At 44.6% G+C, this 24,485-nt stretch overlaps 2 protein-coding genes across 2 annotated transcripts; one reads left to right on the forward strand and one right to left on the reverse strand.

Annotated features, from left to right (window-relative positions):
- Positions 1-104: 104 nt before the first annotated feature.
- On the reverse strand, positions 105-18,327 carry cyp39a1 (cytochrome P450, family 39, subfamily A, polypeptide 1). The gene is made up of 12 exons (XM_014205285.3): positions 18,084-18,327; positions 16,730-16,865; positions 16,119-16,293; positions 15,159-15,308; positions 14,491-14,587; positions 9,450-9,545; positions 9,167-9,257; positions 8,287-8,420; positions 8,041-8,136; positions 4,320-4,408; positions 1,964-2,051; positions 105-1,346 (listed from the first exon to the last, which is right to left on the reverse strand). Exons 1-12 carry the CDS (start codon positions 18,258-18,260, stop codon positions 1,278-1,280), a joined length of 1,398 nt encoding a protein of 465 aa, XP_014060760.1. The 5' UTR covers positions 18,261-18,327; the 3' UTR covers positions 105-1,277.
- Positions 18,328-18,532: 205 nt separating this feature from the next.
- Positions 18,533-24,423, forward strand: slc25a27 (solute carrier family 25 member 27). Its single transcript, XM_014205289.3, has 9 exons — positions 18,533-18,830; positions 21,740-21,919; positions 22,048-22,129; positions 22,607-22,729; positions 22,926-23,038; positions 23,123-23,207; positions 23,313-23,405; positions 23,596-23,698; positions 23,794-24,423. Exons 1-9 carry the CDS (start codon positions 18,743-18,745, stop codon positions 23,863-23,865), a joined length of 939 nt encoding a protein of 312 aa, XP_014060764.1. The 5' UTR covers positions 18,533-18,742; the 3' UTR covers positions 23,866-24,423.
- The last annotated feature ends 62 nt before the right edge of the window (positions 24,424-24,485 follow it).

The raw sequence follows: 24,485 nt of genomic DNA on the forward strand, positions 1-24,485 counted from the left end.
TTACGCAAATAATGTGCATTTTTGACAGATTCCTACGTCTCTCAGTTTACTCAGGTAGCCTAAATTGATGATTGGTATCATTTATAAACGTCAGTTGTCTGGGAATATTTTAGCCTTTTCAGCATGTTTTTATTCATTGAACACGGACATTTGAAACAGTTGCCATGCATTTATTGTAGGCCTATTGGTAATAATTCATCACCATTTTGAAATGCATAACCAAAGACTGTCAGTGCATTTACTGTGTGCATGAATGAACACAGGCTATCAATAATTGATTAATAAAAAACAAAACATTATGGTCTATCACATAAAACATTCAAGTGTGTCCAGTAGCCTAACTTTCTAACCTTAATCAACCTCTTATCTTCAGCACTGTTCTCTCACATCAACAAGACCATTTCATTAGGCAGACATATTTCCTCTTGTAAACAAGTCTAAACCTGTGATGGACAGATCTATACCTATTCAAATAGACCACTGTCCACTAATGGCCATCACTGACAATCTCAGGGGCCGATCGATCAACATTCCTTTGTACTAGGCTACAATTGCATCAATATGCGTGCACACTGATTTCACACTTCAGAATAGTTTGTATTTGTTTTGGGCATCTAAGAGCAGGCTGGCCTTGAGATGGTCTATACCAGTAGAATTAAGCATCAAACTTAAGGCTACATTATATGGTGTAAAAATAGCACTGCCTTTATTTTTATTTAACCCTTTATTAAGACAAGCCAGATCTAGTAGGCCTATATTGAGGCAAAGCAACCTCAGACTGTGTTCATAAAGTGAGGTATGACGCCATATGATGATGCCGTATATAAGATGGTCAGTACATAGTAATAACAGTGCATAAATACAATACAGGTTTCATACTGATGCCACGTGCAGTGAATAGATTCTGACCCATACAGAAAATATGGGATTATATTCTATTACATCACAAGATACTGATCAATGTCTGTACAAATCCATAATCAGGTGTTGGACTGGGCAGGAAGGGACCGTACGGTTAGAAACACTCTTGGTGGGGTGAAAATAATAAAAAGGCAAAGACCAATTCATTTGAAGACGGTTCCACTATCTCCTGCATTTTCAGAAGTAGTATCATTATATAAGTTCTAGATAAGTTCTTTAAAATAACTTTTTTTACTAAGCTCTTTTTTAAATAACTTCCTGAAAGTAGCTCCATTGAAAACTATTTGGCAGGTGTTTGTGCAGGATTGTAGAGCACAGTGCCCTTGTGTGGCATTGCTGGGCAGGGCAGACCAGCTCTACCGGTGTCTGTACTGCACTGTGCAGGGAGTCTCAGGCTGCTGGGTCCCTACCAGATGGAGATTGCTCTGGGGAGAGTAGAAAATTATAGATAGGAAGTAATTGGTAGTGATACTGTCATGGAAATGCTACACAGGGACATTCAAAGTCAACATTAAATGAATCATTGTTTATTTGTCAGCGTGCTGGAGAGGTTCCAACCAACTCAATGGACCATAGTACACATGTCAATCTGGAGCTCTGCCTGGGCAGACCCAGCAGTTGTCTTATATTAGCGCTATACACAGACAAGTTATATTTGCATGATTTAGCATAATTAATTCATTATTTACCGTTTTGTTTCATTCATGTGACCGACCAATACTGTTTCATAACATGTGACCGACCAACACCTCAAGAGGCTTCTTCTCTCTAAGCAGAGACCTTGAAACTGAGATATCGTTTGTTCGTTCTCAAAACAAGGTATGGGTGTACTGCCAAATTGCAGCTACTGATGTGAGGATGTGAGGATTTGTTCAGTCAACCACTTGCATGAACACAGAAATTGGTTTATAGAACAGCACAAACATGAACATTTCCCTTACAGTACACTACAGTATTTAACTTTAGAGACTTCAATATTAGTATTTAAATTAATGTATGTTTTCAAAGTCCCATAAAATGAGAAAGTAGTTTCCAAACTTACAGGTTTAGGCAACGGGTCCCTGAGAGTGACATCATACTTGAAGAGAATCAAGGCAGCAAACATCTGGAGTTCCATTATGGCATACCACCTGTTGATACAATTAAAAACACATGATTAACATGTTAACTTCGCCAAAAACAAACAACAACTGGTGATATCAAACTAACCGAACACACACACACACACTGAGAGCTCCGACACTGAGAAAGTAACATACACTCAAGGCAATGTGATAGGATCCAGTCATGCTTTTCATCTGTCTCTCTTACTGAGAGACTCTCTCCTTTGATGCATTATCTTTGTTAGCATTTCAGCAGGTTATCAGACACAATGGAGGTGCCATTCCCGGCTAACCCAGAGCTGTCACAACAAGAAGAGAGGAAATGAAAGGTGTAGGGGCTGGTGCTCTTGTTTGATTCCAATGTGTCATTTTACCTCTCCTACATTCACTGCTGAAACAGCACAGTGCTCCGACAAGAGAGTGAGAAAGAGAATGGATAGAGAGAGAGAGATTGAAAGAGAGTGAGAGAGAAAAACAAACAGGTCTTTAGGGAAAAGGACAGAAGTAAAGAGAATTAGCAGTAGAGAGGACTTAAGAAAAAGCTGTGTGCTGGTCTTTCTCAGTGATCATAACCTGGAAGACTGCTTCAGACTGCTGTGAGTCATACCGGGGCATTGTGTCAGTGACGCAGACACAGGGACAATCTCCTAAAATCATCAGAATCAAACTAGACTGGATTGGTGGATGGGAAGAATGAAATATGGGAGTGTCATACACGGCATGCGCCCCATAGTTATTTCTGTGCCTCTCCCCTCGCTCCTCCCACCACTCTACCCTGGCTGTGGTCATTTCAGCGGCCTCCTGTGTGAATTAACCACTGAGATGCAGGATGCTAGCTCTAGCATGACAATAAGACTCAGTGGTGAGTGAGCACTAGTGAGCCAACGCAAAGGCTTACTTTGTAGCCTGTCTGCTCAGTGCAACTGACAAAGCATACTTTCTCTGTTTGAGTTAATACAGAGGCACATAGTCACGGACGGCAGATAAGTCATTGCATATCATTGCCATTTCTTTCAGCATGTCTGAATATGCATAGGTTATGACTATGTCTGTGTGTGTCCTAGAGAAAGGGGTCACAGGTCAGTCCCACTCTACAGTACGCCTGTGTCTTTGATCCTGCTGTGCAGCTGGGAACATGCCCTGATCTTTTCCCTGCTTACGTCACACCGTCCCCCTGGCCGCACCCGGCCGCTCTGGGCCACCGCTGATGTCCCAGTCAGGGCCCCAGAGGACCCGAGGGTTGACATTCAGGGGCAAAAGCGCAGCACAGCCATACAAACTATACAAACCCAGAGCCCCAAGCTAGCCACCACCCCAGAGACAGTGACAGACACAGCAGGAGGCTGGAGGACAGGGTAAGACACACCAGCAATAATACTGTAGTACCCACATAATATACCTGTGGTCTGTGGGATATTGATCTTCCCAAATTGCTATCAATGCTTATTTTACTGGTGCAAAAAGGGCTAGAAAAAACGCCCCCCAAAATCATACATGGAAGCCATATCCAATACGATACCTTATTCATTGTCTGACAGATTCAATTCTACTTAGCTGGATTGGCAAGAGAATGGATACTAGCAGGATGTTAGTAGCTACTATTTATATTTAACTAGGCAAGTTAGTTAAGAACAAATTCGTATTTACAATGACAGCCTACTAAAAGGCAAAAAGACCTCCTGCGTGGACAGGTGGCTGGGATTTCTAATATATATATATATAGGACAAAACACACATCACGGCAAGAGACACACTACAACACTACATAAAGAGAGACCTAAGAAAACAACATAGCATGGCAGCAACACATGACAACACAGTATGGTAGCAACATAACATGGCAGCAGCACAACATGGTAGCAGCACAACATGACAACAACATGGTAACAACACAACATGACAACAACATGGTAGCAACACAACATGGCAGCAGCACAAAACATGGTACAAACATTATTGGGCACAAACAGCACAAAGGGCAAGAAAGGTAGAGACAACCGTACATCACGCAAAGCAGCGTCAGTAAGAGTGTCCATGATTGAGTCTTTGAATGAAGAGATGGAGATAAAACGGTCCAATTTGAGTGTTTTTTGCAGCACGTTCCAGTCACTAGCTGCAGCGAACTGAAAAGAGGAGTGACCCAGGGATGTGTGTGCTTTGGGGCCCTTTAACAGAATGTGACTGGCAGAACGGGTATTGTATGTGGATGATGAGGGCTGCAGTAGGTATCCCAGATAGGGGGGAAAACTCTAGTGTGTGTTCTGAATAAAAAAACATTATGTCTGTTTTTCTAACCTTCCTGGGCACTGGTTTCGGCCTCCTCCAAATGCCACAAACCCTTCCAAGAAGACATTCTTTACTAAATCTGCCTTCTCCCATCGTTCCTGTGGGAAAAGAGAAGAGATTTTATTTCAGAAAAAACTTCAGTTTTATTTATATCCTAGAAAAGGGCTTCAAGCAGACCTATACTATTTTAAACCACATGAACAGGGAAGTTTGGATTGCTTTGAACGTTTTTTCATTTTACATTGAGAGCAGTGAATGGATTTCAACCAGTCATTTCAAACCATCTGAATGATTCTCTGCTGTACTTGTAGATTGGAAGTAGTGTTCCAAAGTGCAACTGTCCACCAATTTCACAGTGTGTCATAAGAAAATACTAGAATGTCACAGATTCCCCCGGTACTGCTGCTCTTTCCGTGCACCAGTTCCGGAGGTCTACATCACCGGCCTCTAGGTGTCACTGAACTGTCTCATTACACACACCTGGTTCCCATTTCCCCTGATTGGTAATTGTATATATGTGCCCTCTGTTCACCATTGTCTGGTCGGTTATTGTTCCATGTCCGTTGATCTTGTGAGTACCTGTGCTTTGTTGTTTCGGCTTTCGTGCTGCGTGTATTGTGTACTCGTTATTACGGGTCCCGTCCGTGTATTGTTATTACGGGTCCCGTCCCGTGTATTGTTATTACGGGTCTCGTCTCGTGTATTTATTAGAGGTTTAACCTCGCTCTTTTGTTTGGATTACATCCCTGTGTTTTTGTATACGTGTTAGTTTTGGGCTTCGTCCCCGTGCCTTTTCATGGCATGTTGTATATTTTGGGTGGAGTATTAAACCCCCCCCTAATACGAATTCCTGCACCTGTCTCCAATAATTTATACAACGTGACATAGAAAGGCTACTGTTACTAGCCTGGAGTTAGTGGTTATTACATAGCATTATGGTCCACAACCCATTATGCGCCACAAACCATAGACTATTGTATAGACCCAAGTGGCTACTACAGGTTAATCACTCAACCCCTTTCATAGCAAAACATACCAACCTCACTGAAGATGATACAAGGCATTGACTCTAGAGGTCGACCGATTAATCGGAATGGCCGATTAATTAGGGCCGATTTCAAGTTTTCATAACAATCGGAAATCGGTATTTTTGGACGCCGATTTTCTTATTTAATTTTTATTTTTTTATATATTTTTTTAGACCTTTATTTTACTAGGCAAGTTAGTTAAGAACACATTCTTATTTTCAACGACGGCCTAGGAATGGTGGGTTAACTGCCTTGTTCAGGGGCAGAACGACAGATTTTTACCTTGTTAGCTCGGGGATTCAATCTTGCAACCTTACGGTTAACTAGTCCAACGCTCTAACCACCTGCTTTACATTGCACTCCACGAGGAGCCTGCCTGTTATGCAAATGCAGTAAGAAGCCAAGGTAAGTTGCTAGCTAGCATTAAACTTATCTTATAAAAAATCAATCAATCATAATCACTAGTTAACTACACGTGGTTGATGATATTACTAGTTTATCTAGCCTGTCCTGCGTTGCATATAATCGCTTAGGTACACGTTGCTCCAACCATAAACATCAATGCCTTTCTTAAAATCAATACACAAGTATATATTTTTAAACCTGCATATTTAGTTAATATTGCCTGCTAACATGAATTTCTTTTAAATAGGGAAAATGTGTCACTTCTCTTGCAAACAGAGTCAGGGTATACGCAGCAGTTTGGGCCGCCTGGCTCGTTGCGAACTGTGAAGACTATTTCTTCCTAACAAAGACAGCCAACTTCGCCAAACGGGGGATGATTTAACAAAAGCGCATTTGCGGAAAAAAAGCACAATCGTTGCACGACTGTACCTAACCATAAACATCAATGCCTTTCTTAAAATCAATACACAAAGTATATATTTTTAAACCTGGTTAGCAGGCAATATTAACCAGGTGAAATTGTGTCATTTTGCGTTCATTGCACGCAGTCAGGGTATATGCAACAGTTTGGGCCGCCTGGCTCGTTGCGAACTAATTTGCCAGAATTTTACATAATTATGACATAACATTGAAGGTTGGGCAATGTAACAGGAATATTTAGATTTAGGGATGCCACCCGTTAGATAAAATACGGAACGGTTCCGTATTTCACTGAAAGAAAAAAACATTTTGTTTTCGAGATGATAGTTTCCGGATTCGACCATATTAATGACCTAAGGCTCGTATTTCTGTGTGTTATTATTAAGTCTAGGATTTGATAGAGCCGTCTGACTGAGCGGTGGTAGGCAGCAGCAGGCTCGTAAGCGTTCATTCAAACAGCACTTTTGTGCGTTTGCCAGCAGCGCTTCGCAATGCATTGCGCTGTTTATGACTTCAAGCCTATCAACTCCCAAGATTAGGCTGGTGTAACCGATGTGAAATGGCTAGCTAGTTAGCAGGGTGCACTCTAATAGCGTTTCAAACGTCACTCACTATGAGACTTGGAGTAGTTAAATTTCTCTGCATGGGTAACGCTGCTTCAAGGGTGGCTGTTATCGATGTGTTCCTGGTTCGAGCCCAGGTAGGAGTGAGGAGAGGGACGGAAGCTATACTGTTACACTGGCAATACTAAAGTGCCTATAAGAACATCCAATAGTCAAAGGTATATGAAATACAAATGGTATAGAGAGAAATAGTCCTATAATAACTACAACCTAAAACTTCTTACCTGGGAATATTGAACACTCATGTTAAAAGGAACCACCAGCTTTCATATGTTCTCATGTTCTGAGCAAGGAACTTAAACGTTAGCTTTCTTACATGGCACATATTGCACTTTTACTTTCTTCTCCAACACTTTGTTTTTGCATTATTTAAACCAAATTGAACATGTTTCATTATTTATTTGAGGCTAAATTGATTTTATTGATGTATTATATTAAGTTAAAATAAGTGTTAATTTGGTATTGTTGTAATTGTCATTATTACAAACTAAAAAAAGAAATCGGCCGATTAATCGGTATCCGGTTTTTGGTCCTCCAATAATCGGTAGCGGCGTTGAAAAATCATAATCGGTCGACCTCTAATTGACTCACTAAATCGCCTGCAGTCTCTGACCACTGCTACAGTTTACCTCACAGCCCAAACCTTTGACCTACTCTTCCATGTCACAGAAACAGAAATAAAGCTCTCCTTTCCGGAAAATGTCAAGCGGCTAAATACGTGCCCTGGTTTTCAAGCACCCTCATCCGCACTGTTGAAGCAGGACGAGAAATAGCATTATTTACCAATGCTCTCAAAGTCCATTTATACTGCAGCAGCGTAGGCATGTGGGGCTTCAAATATTTAGTCTGTTTTTAAGAGAGAAGGATGAGGGAGACAGTCAGTGACCCGGGAATGCACTCCTGTGGAAGATACAAGTGCACTTCTTCTGTCTGCAGGTAGGGGGATACTAACCAACAGAGGAGGTTAATTGCGGTGATAAATGTCATGTCCCCCCCGCCACCGAGTGTCATTCATTTTACACACACACACACACACACACACACACACGAAAAATGCAAAAGACATGCTACAGCAACAACTATTGTGTGTTAAGGTGGGTTTGTGTGTGCCCTAAAATATCCAACTCACTACCTTTCCATGTATTTACTGTGCCCCACCAAGTTGAAATACTGACTTGAGAGCATCCCCTTCATCATTAGGTTAATATCCCATATCATTTAAGGTAAATAAGGTAGGTCTAGTCTAGTACTTACCGGTTTGAACTCCTCTGGTTCAGGGAAGTAATGTGGGTTCCGATGGGCCCAGTAAGGAGACACCATTAACAAGTCCCCTGGTGGAATTATGTAGTTCTAGAAGAGAGGAATACACACATATGCACGCCACTTTACATATACTGTATCAGTTATGGAAATTAAGGCTTGACTTTGAGGGGATGTAGAGGCTTGAAAAAGTCTAATCGGGGGTCAGAGTCAGAGTCTATCGGGGGTCAGGAGGCCCACCTGTATCCTGAGGGGTCGGACCACCCTGCGTGTGATGGCTCCAGGGGCCCGAAGCCGGATGGCTTCCAGGATGCACCACTTCACATAGGGCATCTGTTGCAGCTCTTCAGCGGTCACCTTGGTCTTCCTGGTGTCTGTCATGGACACACATGGTGAGATATACACACCAACACACACTCCCACACACCTACTGACTAGATACAACCGTCTACCACTGAGCTTATGAGAAGAAGCTGTGCTGTTTCAGTATGCATCACTGAGCTGGTATGATTAGATATCAGACCCATTAGGATTCTGTGGGATTTCATTAGAAGATATGCATATGTAAGTATAATTGAAAGTCTCAAAGGGGCCGATTATTGAAAATTCACTTAATTACTATGTCATGAATATAGTCTTCTCAGATTACTGAAACCACTGAGCATAATCATTAGAACTCCCTAGAAACAGGACTTCTGCCTTCAAAAGTGTGACAGGTGAGTGTTGAGCTACTGCTGACACCTACTGGAGGTTTAGGGATATAGTCAGACTGAAGCGAAATGAGATGGAGATACAATGTGGTACAATTACCGTACTGCTTAATCTTCCATTGTATGTGTTAAGATCTCCAGTCATGGTAACACCAGGGCCAAAAACAACATAATTGAATTCTGACAACATCATTGAATTGAAGCAGCCATAAGTTTACTCAGCAAAACCCCACTGTCAAATGGCACATATATTCATTACCAAGGTAAAAATACTCCATCCACCACCATATCCCAATCTACCCCAGATCATCAGGACCTCACATACTGTACAGCAGGTTAGAGAAGCTAATGGGGCATGTGTCAGTGGGAGGCTATAAAACAGAGGAGCGATAGCGTAGTGTAGCTCACACCTTGGTCTTTGAGTGCTGCATTGATCTGCTCCATGGCTGTCTGGTAAACTGTGGGATTGGATAAGATGAAGGCTACAGCCCAGAAGGTAATCTAAACAAAAGACATTTTCTATCAAATAGAATTATGATATCTCCAATCAAACCAATTTAAATGGCAATTAACTAGAGTATCTGGCAGATTAAAAACTCAGGTGATGAAGGTGAAGAGTAGCGATCGTAAATCTAATTCATATATAAACGATGCCCCTGCTTATCAGTAATAACATTTGTAAAAATGACTCACTGGAATTGCATTGGCAAGCGATGCCCATAACATCAGTAATCCATAGTTGGGCAGGAATTTATCTGTGATTAAGGTGGCAAGGTGTTGCAGCAACGTCTGCAAAAATGCCATACATACAATCATTTACAATGAGGTTAGGCGAAATACAGACTTCATACATTTCATTCCCTTGGAAATTTCACTATATAAGTATACGATGGTATTTATCATCCTCATTATTCATTAAAGATGTGACAATAACTAGTACGAACTCAGACCCAGGCGCAGAGAAACAGCAGGCAGAGGTGAGGGTAAATCCAGAATGTTTACTGAAGTATTCCTGACGTTCCACCAGGGGTAACTGACCGTCGATGTAAATCCCAAATGAGTCCGGGGTCCAAAATGTCCCGGGCCGAATCCCAGGACCGTTCCTCAGGGCCGTAATCCTCCCAGTCCACGAGATACTGAGTCCCCCGCCGGATCTGATGGCTGCAGAGTATGTGTCGCACCGTGTAGGCTGGCTGTCCCGCTATCATGCAAGGCGGAGGTGGAGGCCGAGTGGCCGGAACCAGGTGACGGGATACCACAGGCTTGAGTCTGGAGATGTGGAAGGTGGGATGAACCCTCATGGACCGGGGAAGATGAAGATGAATCCTGAATTGCCCAACGTACCGGGGTGCCAACTTCCTAGATTCCACGCGTAGAGGCAGGTCCCTAGTAGACAGCCAGACCATCTGGCGTGGACGCAGGAGGTTGCTGGCGCAATCGTAGGGCCTGTGAGGTAGTTTGCTGGCTCTTTGTTTGTTGAAGGCCTGACCCAAATCCCAGTAATCCCAAGGTACGCGGGAAAGATCAGGCTTGTCACTCCCAGCTGGAGGAACAGGAGAGTCGGAAGTCTCCAGATGAGCAGGACCGGAAAGGTCTGGAGAGAGTTACTGGCAGGTGAACTGGCATGAAGGATTCCATCTCAGAACTCTCAGAACGCCAAAGGCCAATCAATCTGAGGATTATGGGTGGAAAGCCACAGATGTCCAAGAACCAGGGGAAGCTCAGGAGAGTTCACCAGATGAAACTGGATAAGCTCCACATGGTCATCCAGAACTCGTAGCTGAATAGGCATGGTGAGTTGTGTAACGATCGTCTGGAAGAGGGGACCAAGATGCAGCGTGGTAAGTGGTCATAATGATTTTTAATGATACACTTCAAAAAAACAAACAGGGAAAACGAAAGCCAACAGTTCTGTCGGTGCAAACCACACAACAGAAACAACTACCCACAAAACCCCAAAGGAAAACAGGCTGCCTAAGTATGATTCCTAATCAGAGACAACGATAGACAGCTGCCTCTGATTAGGAACCCTACTCGGCCCAAAACAAAGAAATAAAAAACATAGAAAAAGGAACATAGAACGCCCACCCAATGTAACACCCTGGCCTAACCAAAATAAAAAACAAAAAACCCCTCTATGGCCAGGGCGTTGCAGTACACCCCCCAAAGGTGCGGACTCCGGCCGCAAAACCTGACTCTGAAGGGGAGGGTCCGGGTGGGCCTTCCTACGGCGGCGGCTCGGGTGCGGGACGTGGACCCCGCTCCACCCTTGGCTTTGGCCATTTAGGTGGCGCCCCTAGCTGCGCCGGAGGACTGGTGGGCGACCCTGGCTACGCCCGGCTGGCGGGCGATTCCGGCTGCGCCCAGCTGGCGGGCGACCCTGGCTGCGCCCGGCTGGCGGGCGTCCCTGGCTGTCTCAGGCTGGTGGGCGACCCTGGCGGCTCCGGCGGCCCCGGGATGGCGGGCGGCCCCGGCGACTCCGGGCTGGCGGGCGGCCCCGGTGGCTCCGGGCTGGCGGGCGGCCCCGGCGGCTCCGGCCCGCCATCCCGGCGGCTCCGGGATGGCGGGCGGCTCTGGCGGCTCTGGCCCAGGATTCACCAGGCTGGGGAGACATGAAGGAGGCCTGGCCCTGGGCGCAGGCACAGGACCCACCAGGCTGGGGAGACCTGCAGGAGGCTTGGCTCTGGGAGTGCGCACTACAAGGCTAGTGCGAGGAGCAGGAACAGGACGTACTGGAGAGAGAGTGCGAGAGGCAGGCACCTGAAAAGCATGGGTAGTTGACTCAGGCCTCACCCCTGGTCCAGCCGAACTACCCGTGTGCCCCCCCAAAATAATTTTTTGGGGCTGCCTCTCGTTCTTCCCGGGTAGGCTCCGATATCTGTTGATCACCTGGCCCCAAGTCCAGTCTCTCCTCCCAATCCACTCCTGATGAGACCAGGTGTCCATCTCCTCCCGAGCATGCTGCTTGATCCAGTTGTGGTGGGTAGTTCTGTAACGATCGTCTGGAAGAGGGGACCAAGATGCAGCGTGGTAAGTGGTCATAATGATTTTTAATGATACACTTCAAAAAAACAAACAGGGAAAACGAAAGCCAACAGTTCTGTCGGTGCAAACCACACAACAGAAACAACTACCTACAAAACCCCAAAGGAAAACAGGCTGCCTAAGTATGATTCCTAATCAGAGACAACGATAGACAGCTGCCTCTGATTAGGAACCCTACTCGGCCCAAAACAAAGAAATACAAAAACATAGAAAAAGGAACATAGAACGCCCACCCAATGTAACACCCTGGCCTAACCAAAATAAAGAACAAAAAACCCCTCTATGGCCAGGGCGTTACAAGTTGCTTCACCTTCCCAGACGCTAGGGGTTGACCATCCAGTGCAGTGACCGACAATGGAGTGTCCAGCATAGTGAGTGGCAGCCTCTGTTGGCGAGCTAATGTGCAATCCAGAAAACAGCCGGTAGCCCCAGTCTATGAAAGCAGAAATGTTCAACTGCCCATTGTCCCACCACAGATTGGCCGGAAGCAAGGTGCGTGCCATGTCGGCAGCTGGAGACTGTATCTGACTCCCCAGTATTCTCCCGTTTACTGACGGGTCATCCCGTTCTCCCATCAGCTCGGGACAGGAGGCCTGGAAATGTCCAGACTGTCCACAGTAAAGGTAACGTTGCTCGTTAATCCTACGCCTTCTCTCCAGAACAGCAAGTCTCGTACGTCCCAATTGCCCCGGCTCCTCTGAAGGATATGATGGGGAACCAGAGCCGAATTGAGAACTATGATGGGATACCGGACCAGCAGGCCCAGCATATGGCAATGGCCCAAATGAATAATCGCCTCCCTTAGCGGAGCTAGAAACACTGGAACCAACTCGGAATCCCTCCGTCCTCTCATGACGACGTTCCTGAAGCCGGCTGTCAATCCAGATGGCCAGAACGATAAGCTCCTTCAGAGTGTCAGGATTGTCCCGGGAAGCCAGTTCATCCTTGAGAACCTCGCTGAGTCCGTTCAGAAAGACTGAGTGAAGTGCCTCTGTATTCCAACCGTTCTCAGCAGCGAGCGTCCGAAAATCAATGGCGAAATCAGGACGTAATCGGGCCAGAGCCCATCCTGAGAGCAAGGCGATGACATATGCCACTCTGGAACTCTCGGTGGGAAACGTTGATGCCTGCAGCTCGAAGACCAGCGAACATTAGAGCAGGAACCCACGACACCTTCCAGGATGCCCCTCATAGCGCTCCGGTGCCTGGAGATGAGGCTCCCGAGGGGAGGAAGACGATGAACTGGTAGAAAGTGGAGGGTTAGGAACCACCACAGGTGCAGCAAACGTTGCTTCCGTCTGTCTGGTCTGCAGAGTGAACACAAGAGTTCCTAAATCCTCCGACAATGTCTTCAGCCGCGCCTCATGGCGACCAATCACAGCTCCATGGTGAGTGAGAGCCGACCGCAAGTGGTGGAGCTCGGAGTGTCCCTCGGATGACGGAGAAATCTCGGCTGGGTCCATTTTTGGCTCAGGTCTACTGTGACAATAACTCTAGTATGAACTCGGACCCAGGCGCAGAGAAACACAGCAGGCAGAGGTGAGGGTAAATCCAGAATGTTTACTGAAGTATTCACAGGAAAAACAACAAACAAGTGCACATGAGTACAAGACAAGAGACCTGAGCAACCGGCCCAGTTCCATAGAGGAACCTAAATAGTCCTAAACCAGGTGAACCCAATAATCCCAATCAGGCTCACCTGGACACTAGAAACATAAGGATGCCCTCCAGTAGCACCTTCAGGGATAACATTCCATGATGACCTCTAACCTGTGACAAAAGAGCCAAATATTGCACTAACTAGAAGTTAGAACACCAGTATGCAGGCCTGGAACATCAGTAAGATCAATCTTAGCTGGCTGGTACAGGTGCTGTTCTGGAATCAGGATGTTCATTTTAAAGGTTTCTGTCACGATTTCCACCGAAGGTGGCTCCTCTCCCTGTTCGGGTGGTGCTCGGCGGTCGTCGTCGCCGGTCTACTAGCTGCCACCGATCCTTTTTTCTTTTTCGTTTGGTCTTGTCTGTTTTGATTGTGCACCTGCTCCTTGTTTAGGTTAATTAGTGTGGTTATTTATTTTCTCCCTACCCGCTTTGTTTCGTGCGGGTTTATTTTCGTTTCCCTGTTTCTATGTTGGGCAACGTTATTTTTGTTCATGTATATTCATTCAGGTTTTTCCCTAGATTGTTAATTCTAGTGGTGTTAACGGACTGTGTATTTAGGTCCTGGGCCTGTATGTTTTGCATGGACTCATTAAACACTTTTTGCATCTACTCCTCTCCTGCGCCTGACTCTTACACCCACCTCTCGAGGAGAGCTCTGACAGTTTCACCTGGTCCAATGGCCGTTCATCAACCAAAAGCCTTTATCAAGATGATATATGGAGAATCTTTAGGGCTGACAACGAATGAGTGACAATATGATTCATATCCTAACTGGGATAACTGCCAAGGTGGGTAAAAAGTGCATCTCGTCCCATAAAGAATTATCATTACATCCATCTACAGGAGACAACCTTGGCGAAATGATTAAAATGACAATGTCAGACACCAACTGCTGAGTTATGAGATTCGACTCAATGTCAAAATGTCAAATGTCCAATATGCAAATGAATCATCCATTCAATACAATCATAGTACAATGATCCAGCATTTAAAACGGTATTGTTCTCTATTCAAAGATAGGACTCACCCTGTTGCCTGATTCACTGGATGTCTCATCATCTTCTGCTTTGACCACCATGTTCCCCAATAGAGACAGAAGCCAGCATTTGGAACTGGCCCATTCCCTGCCCCAAAAATACAACTATTTAGAAAACATACAGTGCTGTAGCCTTGTGCCTAATCTCACATGGCCAGCCTTCCAAAATCCTGTCTCCTTTACTCGACTACTGAAGGCTCGCTTTCCAAAGCTACCTTGTACCTTACCCTCACATGAGTATCACATCCACACTATGTCAATAAAGGTAGATTTTAGCTAAATCAACAGTCTGGTCAGACTGTCTTGTTTATTCTTAGATAGGCCAACTGTACAGTACATCTCAACACAAAGGTTTTGCCCTTAATTTCCTGGGATTTGCTTTAAGCATGTAGTCCTTAGTAAATAAACTCTATACTGCTTCCATAACAGTGGGGATAATTTGGTTTATTGGTTTATTTTTTTCATGTGAACAAACTAATATTAGCCAGGGCCGAAGTCCAATATAAATATACAGTGTATTGGTCCAATCTATATTGTCTTATGTTACACCTAAGCAATGTACACAATGAAATGTATATCCCACTCCATTCACCTGCCTACTACAGTAGTTTGAAAACAGCAACTAACTATCAGACTATCCAGGCCTGTGCCACACTGACCTGAGGAACATGTCTGGTAGCTGGGAGCCGTACTCAAAGCCCTCGTCGTAGATGGCAAACTTCTCCTTGAACTGCTCCATGGTAAAGGGACTGCCTGGAGAGTTATACTTCCCCAGTAGGTTACTCATCACAGCAGGGTACATTACGGCCCTGTCCGACATGAGAGGAGAGACGAGTCAAAGACTATTATAGAGGCTAATGGTCAGTCTGGTCAGAGGGCTTTAGATCGGTACTGCTGTGTAGGGATTACGTTGGGGAAAGATCATTACGAGACTCACCACTGTAACATCACCAGGAATTCAGCATTTTTTTTCTCCATAAAATGGTTCTTGAGTTGTCTGAGTGATGATCGTCACCAGAGATATACGTGTGTGAAAAGTTGTGTGTAATACAGGGTAATAGTGCATAAAACAGACCGTGCTGTTACATGATGAGCCAATCAAATGTAAGAAGTGCATAATAGTCCTTTATCTCCTAACATGTTTCATCATTCTTTCTTTCCTGTCATGTTTCATCTTCCTGTCATGTCCATCAGTCCAGAAATTCTGGTTTAGGTAGTTCTTCCACTAAAGGTAATATTATTTCAGCTGTGAAATATGACTGCTGAGACCTGAACCATAGGTGTGGTGGGCAGGACAAAGGATTGGCAGCACCCTATAGTATATTACTCATCAAAGAAGAATACATAGGACTACACAGTCACATGACAGGGGCTGATCAACCTTATGAAAACAGCCTCAGCGCACAGCCAGTTACCGTATTCTAATGCTAGTTAACCTAACACTAATCCTAATAACACAATTTCAGTGATCCATATTGCACTCCTGCCACTTGTTTTTCTAAATGTTTTCCTGTTTCATACCTACTGAACACTCGCCATACCTCTCCCTCCTCTCCATAAGGGATGAACAGATACACAGTCAGAGACTGAGTATCGGGTACCGGGACACTGTAGTTTACCTGACCAGCTCACTGAGTCCCCCAGAGCCCTGGTCCCCCAGCGTCTCCAGGTGGTCGTTGAACTCTTCACACAAGTGGTCAGTCAGCTGAGCCACATTGCCTGGGGTCAGACGGCCCTTGATCAGAGTGTTGCATGCTGGGTGGAACTTATAGAAACTGTCCTTGCTGATGGAAGCTACAGAGAGAGAAACACATTGCTGTATTATGTTGTTGGTTATGTTTCTATTGTGTTGCTGCGTTGTCCGCATGCCACTTTTAAACCCATTTGGACATAACTAAAGTGAAGTAAAGTGAATTGAATCCATTCAGCTTGAAGCTTCTGTTATTGTAACAGTCAGATATATCTTTCAGTACAGACTCGCAAGACACTTGCGAAGAATCCATCGATCATTAATGTCTCTTGAAAACAGAGAAAGACTGAGAATTTGTTTTATTATTTACTACTACTACAAATAAAATTCTGAACACTTGCAGTCAGATGTTAAATGTGGCAGCTGAGTTATCTGAACCTATGGGGAGAAGGCTGAAACCACTGGCAAGTGGACCAGCGAAGGCCAAAGTCAACTAACGTTTCAGCACAGGAAACTGTAACACACACAGTAAAACCCCACCTGTGTTATGGACAGGCTCCTGGACTGCCTGCTCAAAATCCACATCTTTGGACATGAAAAATGTGCGAAAGTCTTCATGAAGGGTCACAAAGGTCAATCGCTTGCCAGCCGCAACAACAGTGAAGACAGGCCCATACTGGAAAATACAAATTGTAATATTTTTATAGTCATTATAATTTTGTCTTGATAAGAAAACAGACCTGGTGGCAGTAACAGTCCTAATCAGGGATTCTGACAGCATTTGTGAGAATCAACTTTGTTAAATAATTAGATCAATTTGACATTAGATCAATAAAACGGGAGGGAGTGAAACAGGTTGAAACAGGTTGAAACATGAGTACAACATAGTAATAACACACAGCTGAACAACAAAACAACCAAACCGCCACTACATCACAGGAATGCTCATCTGAATAACCATAGTGTGCGACTTCGAATGCCCCATTCATACAACTTGGCCACCCCTCCAAATAACAAAACCCCTGGCACAGCAGTCATTTCCCTGCACAACGGTTTGCATCAACAGGGTCAGCACATGCTGCTAACTTGCTCCCCAAGGCCCAGTTACATAAATTAGTAAGTGAACTCAATAGGCCGTGATGAAGTTGAGAAGGCAGTGGGCAGCCTGGCACAAAATTCTGCTCCTAGCTTTACAGTGGAACTGAGCTTGGCATGTGGCAGCCTTCGTTGATTGAATGTTTTTTTTCGGCAATATCAGCGTTTTGACTTGCCATGTGTGTCGCAAATCTACCACCACAGAGTGTATAGGGTCAGGGTTTATCCTCATGTGTTCTCTCCCATGATTTCTAGGAACGGGCATCATTGATTGAAGCTGATATAGGCAGTTAATGAATTAGGGAGATAATGCTACAATTACAATGGTGGCAATAAAACCCAAGTTTGTTGAATTACACATATGTGACAGAGAGTTCAGCAGGTTGAGGTGAGCTCCTGAAGAGGCCAAAGACCTTGGACTTTGAAAGAGAGTCCCACAGCCACATGGTATCAATATCTGCTGATGATCATCTATCCATATATCTTATAGACCTATCTGAATTTGTCGAAACTAAGTTGGATCAGTAACAATTGTTTATGTGTGAGTGTGTGAGGGATGGGTGGACAAAGTATAACACAGGGATGCAGAAGCGAACATTAATTATCATCGATATCACAAAGTCAGACATCAAACAAGATGTTGACACCATCACAACTCAGAGATTATGTGGGCCGATATCTGTAGCATTCGAACAAATAAACAATTAGGTCATAGGGTCGAAAACGTAATATTCAGAATAAACAATCAAATGAGGATGTAAAAGCATATACTATAGCCCAACCACCTGATGTTTGTTACCTTATCTCTGGCTTGAGATATGAAAGTCAGCGGAGATTTCCCAAACTCGAATGCCACACCAAACCAGGGGATCCATCCTTTTATGCACGGTGGAGCATTTGGATAATTTCCGGCAAATAAAAGATGCGCTGAAATAGCCAAGATAACCAGAGACAGTACCAACGTTACGACTTCCATCACACCTGTCTGAAACCCCTAGGGCTCGCTCCAGCTCACTCTCGAGCGAGGCAAAAAGCGGGTGTTGAAATAAAAGGAAGATTAGCCAACCAGAGCGGGGTCTCTTTCTCAGTCTGATCCAATCAGCTAAAAGAAGGGCAGAGCGTAATTTTGTAAACATTGCGCGAAAAGTTGTTTGGGAAATGTAGTTTGACAGAGCCCCAATGCAGTAGGCTGTGCGATAAATTATCTTCGCATGAACTACATTTCCTGTTCTCTGGTTAAAGGTCGTTGTCCCGAAGAAGAGCAAAGTATACATTTAATCGAGCATCATGTCATCTTTGCACGTGTCGTTGTTTAAACGATGCACAGCGTTCGGTATAAATAAGAATAACTCTAATGATCATTGCATGTCTTTTTTTTATAATGTCTAGGGAGCTACTTTCAAACGGAGTAGCAAAGTAATCGCGAACTGCTAGGCTGACTTGCATAAGGATTTCAAAATGGGAGAAGAGAAGTCAGGGGTCCCCCAGTGGCCTCGGGTTTCAAAGTTCATCTTGTCAGCATGTGCAGCTACTGTTGCTGAAATGGGTAGGCCTATACGTGCTATCCAATATTTTTTCCAGCTTCTTTTAGGGTACTGGTCATTGTCGAATTAATTCAATGTCAATTCTACAATTTATTTACCATATTTTTTAGTTTTTAATTTCACCTTTATTTAAGTAATTACAATTTAGCAATTTACACTGGGGTGATATATGTGCAGATGAGGATGTGCAAGTAGAAATACTGGTGTGCAAAAGAGCAGAAAAACAAAAACAAATATGGGGATGAGGTAGGTGGTTGGTTGGATGGGCTATTTACAGATGGGCTGTGTACAGCTGCAGCGATCGGTAAGCTGCTCTGACAGATGACGCTTAAAGTTAGTGAGGGAGATATAAGTCCAACTTCAGTGATTTTTGCAATTCGTTCCAGTCATTGGCAGCAGAGACCTGGAAGTAAAGGCAGCCAAAGGAGGTGTTGGCTTTGGGGATGACCAGTGAAATATACCTGCTGGAGCGTGTGCTACGGGTGGATGTTGCTATGGGGACCAGTGAGCTGAGATAAGGCGGAGCTTTACCAACAAATACTTATAGATGACCTGGAGCCAGTGGGTTTGGCAACGAATATTGTGCGAGGACCAGCCAACGAGAGCATACAGGTCGCAGTGGTGGTAGTATATGGGGCTTTGGTGACAAAACGGATGGCACTGTGATAGACTGCATCCAATTTTCTGAGTAAAGTGTTGGAGGCTATTTTGTAAATCACATCGCCGAAGTCAAGGATCGGTAGGATAGTCAATTTTACAAGGGTATGTTTGGCAGCATGAGTGAAGGAGGCTTTGTTGCGAAATAGGAAGCCGATTCTAGATTTAAATTTGGATTGGAGATGCTTAATGTGAGTCTGGAAGGAGAGTTTACAGTCTAGCCAGACACCTAGGTATTTGTAGTTGTCCACATATTCTAAGTCAGAACTGTCCAGAGTAGTGATGCTAGTCGGGGGTGTTGGCAGCGATCGGTTGAAGAGCATGAATTTTGTTTTACTTGCATTTAAGAGCAGTTGGAGGCCACGGAAGGAGTGTTGTATGGTGTTGAAGCTCGTTTGGAGGTTTGTTAACACAGTGTCCAAAGAAGGGCCAGATGTATACAGAATGGTGTCATCTGCATAGAGGTGGATCAAAGAATCACCCGCAGCAAGAGCGACATCATTGATATATACAGAGAAAGAGTCAGCCCGAGAATTGAACCCTGTGGCACCCCCATAGAGACTGGCAGAGGTCCGGACAACAGGCCCTCCGATTTGACACACTGAACTCTATCTGAAAAGTAGTTTGTGAACCAGATGAGGCAGTCATTTGAGAAACCAAGACTGTTGAGTTTCCCGATAAGAATGTGGTGATTGACAGAGTCGAAAGCCTTGGCCAGGTCGATGAAGACGGCTGCACAGTACTGTCTTTTATTGATGGCGGTTATGATATCGTTTAGGACCTTGAGCGTGGCTAAGGTGCACCCGTGACAAGCTCAGAAACCAGATTGCATAGCAGAGAAGGTACGGTGGGATTCGAAATGGTCGGTGATCTGTTTGGTCACTTGGCTTTCGAAGACTTTAGAAAAGCAGGGCAGGATGGATATAGGCCTGTAACAGTTTGGGTCTAGAGTGTCACCCCCTTTTGAAGAGGGGGATAACCGCAGCAGCTTTCTAATCTTTAGGAATCTCAGACGATACGAAAGAGAGGTTGAACAGACTAGTAATAGGGGTTGCAACAATGGCGGCAGATAATTTTAGGAAGAGAGGATCCAGATTGTCTAGCCCAGATGATTTGTAGGGATCCAGATGCTGTGGGGGGGTGCAGAGCTGTTGCCCGGGGTTGGGGTGGCCAGGAGGAAAGCATGGCCAGCCGTAGAGAAATGTTTATTGAAGTTCTCAATTATCGTGGATTTATCAGTGGTGACAGTGTTTCCTAGTCTCAGTGCAGTGGGCAGCTGGGAGGAGGTACTCTTATTCTCCATGGACTTTACAGTGTCCCAAAACTTTTTGGAATTAGTGCTGCAGGATGCAAATTTCTTTTGAAAAAGCTAGCCTTTGCTTTCCTAACTGACTGTGTGTATTGGTTCCTGACTTCCCTGAAAAGTTGCATATCGCGGGGACTATTCGAAGCTAGTGCAGTACGCCACAGGGTGTTTTTGTGCTGGTCAAGGGCAGTCAAGTCTGGAGTGAATCAAGGGCTTTATCTGTTCTTAGTTCTACATTTTTTGAAAGGGCCATGCTTATTTAAGATGGTGAGGAAAGCACTTTTAAAGAACAACCAGGCATCCTCTACTGACGGGATGAGGTCAATATCCTTCCAGGATACCCAGGCCAGGTCGATTAGAAAGGCCTGCTCGCAAAAGTGTTTTAGGGAGCGTTTGACAGTGATGAGGGGTTGTCATTTAACCGCGGACATAACGGACGCAGGAAATGAGGCAGTGATCGCTGAGATCCTGGTTGAAAACAGCAGAGGTGTATTTAGAGGGCAAGTTGGTCAGGATGATATCTATGAGGGTGCCCATGTTTACGGATTTGGGGTTGTACCTGGTAGGTTCCTTGATAATTTGTGTGAGATTGAGGGCATCTAGCTTAGATTGTAGGATGACTGGTGTGTTAAGCATATCATAATTTAGGTCACCTTGCAGTACAAACTCTGACGATAGATGGGGGGCGATTAATTCACATATGGTGTCCAGGGCGCAGCTGGGGGCTAAGGGGGGTCAATAACAAGCGGCAACAGTGAGGGACTTATTTCTGGAGAGATGGATCTTTAAAAGTAGAAGCTCGAACTGTTTGGGCATAGACCTGGATAGTATGAAAGAGCTCTTTAGGCTATCTCTGCAGTAGATTGCAATATATTTTGCTGAATGTTTTACATTACACAGAACAGTGTCACTGTGATCAACTCAAAGTTGTCTCAATATCGGTTCCAGTGACATTCCCCCTGGACCTGACCAAGACCAGGCTTCAGATCCAGGGTGAAGCGGCCCTCAGACAGCATGGCTCTCAGACGGCCTACAGAGGGATGCTGGGCACTGCCCTGGGGATTGTACGTGAGGAGGGTCCCCTTAAACTGTGGCAGGGGGCCACACCAGCTGTGTACAGACATATAGGTAGCCTACACCAGACATATAGGTAGCCTACACCAGACTGATCTCACTACTTACACACATGGTGGTTTGTTGATAAGGGCTAGTTACCCACATCTTCCCTGCATAAACCCCTGCTGTACTTTTGCTAGTGTACTCAGGAGTGCGGATGGTGGCCTATGAGCAGCTCCGAGATGTCCTTGGCAGGTCTGAAGATGATCGCTTCCCCCTCTGGTGAGAGAAAAGCACAGTGGTGGAGCTGACCTCTACTCCTCAATACTAAACTATAACCACAGTTAATGTAAAGCATTGCATTTCCCCAGTTCTCAACAGAACAAAGACTGGATGTCTATTGCTCTGGATGTCTCCATGCTTTGCTTAGTGCATGAATTCATGGTAGTCCCAAGCCCCTGCATTTATCAGGAGCAGACTGAACTAGGCTCAGACCCCCTACCTATATGTACTTAGCTACCTCAATCACCTGGTACCCCTGCACATTGACTCGGTACTGGTTATCCCTGTACATAGCCATGTTACTTTTATTCATTATTGTTATTCACTGTGTAGTTATTCCTCGTCACTATGTATATAGGACCTGTAGAACTATGTACACCTGTGGTTTACGAAGCATGTGACAAATATAATTTTATTTGGGCCTCTCTGCCAGTGTCCACCCAGCTAGGCCACTGTGATCTCTCTTTTCCCCAACAGGAAAGCAGCGATCGGGGGCATGTTGGCTGGGGCTGTGGGTCAGTTCATGGCCAGCCCCACCGACCTGGTCAAGGTGCAGATGCAGATGGAGGGGAGACGGAGGCTGGAGGGCAAGCCACCCCGGTGAGAGAGTGTGTTTAACTAGTTTTCAGCCTTTAGCCATCCTTCAACCTAAACTGCATCTCGGTTTGTACTTCCTATTTTAACTCGTATGTAATTTAGTTATAAGCTAATAATCACCCATTAGATACAGTATCGTGTGAGAGAGAAATGTCCCTCCCCCCCAAAAAGTGGACTCATCTGGCCTCTTTTGAGACAGGGTTCATGGAGTGTACCATGCTTTCCTGAAGATTGTCTCTGAGGGGGGGATCCGGGCGCTGTGGGCAGGGTGGGTCCCCAACGTACAGAGGGCTGCTCTGGTCAATCTAGGAGGTATAGTTGAATGAATACAGGCACAAGTGAAAATGTACTGTCTGTAATGTGTATAGGGATTTAATTACTCTCAAATTTAATTAGATCTCACAACATATGATACTGTCAAGCACTTTCTACTGAGAAATACCTCGCTACAAGACACCAGCCTTTGCCATGGGTTAGCAAGGTAAAGTATAACACAGAGATTTAATGATAACTCAAAATGTATATCTAACTACTTCAGAGAATATACTTTCAAATTCAAGTTCTGAAATCCTTTTTCTCCATCCAGCACATGTTCTGGTCTGGTTGCTGCTACCATGGGAACACCAGCAGATGTCATCAAAACCAGAATAATGAACCAGCCCAGAGGTCCAAATGGCAGGTTAGTCAGCCAATCAGAGAACAGTAATCATTCCTTGATAGTGATACTGCTTAGGATGTCATTTACAGCTTATTCTAGCAACAAGTGAACATCCAAAATGCAACAGATAAAGCCTTAACATTACAGGTTTTATAATGCTGACAGACCAATAAACAAAAGTACCTAATAGGCTACATACATTTTTCCACAGGGGCATATTGTATAAGTCTTCCATTGACTGCCTGATCCAATCTGTCAAGGGGGAAGGGTTCATATCCCTGTACAAAGGCTTTCTCCCTACTTGGATGAGAATGGTACATTTACTCTGTCTCATATTATGTTTTTAACCTTTGACCGTGACAATGTACAATACATTCATACTGCCCTTGTTGTCTCTTTGGTACTGCAGGCTCCCTGGTCCATGACGTTTTGGCTCTCATTCGAACAAATACGAAAGACAATGGGCATCAGCTCGTTCTGAAACCTGGACTGTCAGTCAGACAGGTTGCCTAGTGGTTAAGAGTGTTGGGCCTGTAACTGAAAGGTCGCTGGTTCGAATCCCTGAGCCGACAAGATGAAAAATGTGTCGATGTGCCCTTGAGCAAGACACTTAACCCTAATTACTCCTGTAAGTCGATATGGATAAGAGCGTCTGCTAAACGACTAAAATGTAATGGACTGATCACATTCATAAATGTACTTGTTTGAGGTGCTCCACTTTGTGCTACAGAGCCATGTACACAACATGCAAAACTGTGCCATGGTAGTGATGCTTGTTAGTTCGTTGTCATTTGTCACAGAGACCAGTCAGTTGACTTACTATGATACAAAGTGTTCTCCACTGTCTCAGGTGTGATTACTGCTTCTACTGGTTAAATGTTATAGCAAATAACTTTCTGAACACTAACATTATAAAAGCTGTATGCTGAATTGCATAGGCTAAGAAGCATAAAGACACATTTATATATATATCAAACACAAGGTTTTAACTGTGGCCACTGCTGACCATAAGTGAATTAAATACTATGAAAATAATCAATTCAAGACATTTACAGAGCTTTCTTATGTTCACTACCAGTAAATAACTGGTAGCTTTACTTT

Source organism: Salmo salar, chromosome 06, assembly GCF_965601325.2.
Source record: "Salmo salar chromosome 06, fSalSal1, whole genome shotgun sequence".
In the NCBI taxonomy this organism is placed as follows: domain Eukaryota; kingdom Metazoa; phylum Chordata; class Actinopteri; order Salmoniformes; family Salmonidae; genus Salmo; species Salmo salar.

Bases quoted from the DNA above. Each gene is read 5' to 3' on its own strand.
- cyp39a1 (XM_014205285.3), bottom strand. From the start codon at position 18,260: ATGGAAGTCGTAACGTTGGTACTGTCTCTGGTTATCTTGGCTATTTCA. The intron at 16,866-18,083 runs GTAACAAACATC...TGTATTTTCCAG, and splicing joins TATCTCAAGCCAGAGATAAG to TATGGGCCTGTCTTCACTGT. The intron at 9,258-9,449 runs GTGAGTCATTTT...TCTTTTGTTTAG, and splicing joins CGCTTGCCAATGCAATTCCA to ATTACCTTCTGGGCTGTAGC.
- slc25a27 (XM_014205289.3), top strand. From the start codon at position 18,743: ATGGGAGAAGAGAAGTCAGGGGTCCCCCAGTGGCCTCGGGTTTCAAAG. The intron at 21,920-22,047 runs GTAGCCTACACC...TACTTTTGCTAG, and splicing joins AGCTGTGTACAGACATATAG to TGTACTCAGGAGTGCGGATG. The intron at 22,130-22,606 runs GTGAGAGAAAAG...TTTCCCCAACAG, and splicing joins GATGATCGCTTCCCCCTCTG to GAAAGCAGCGATCGGGGGCA.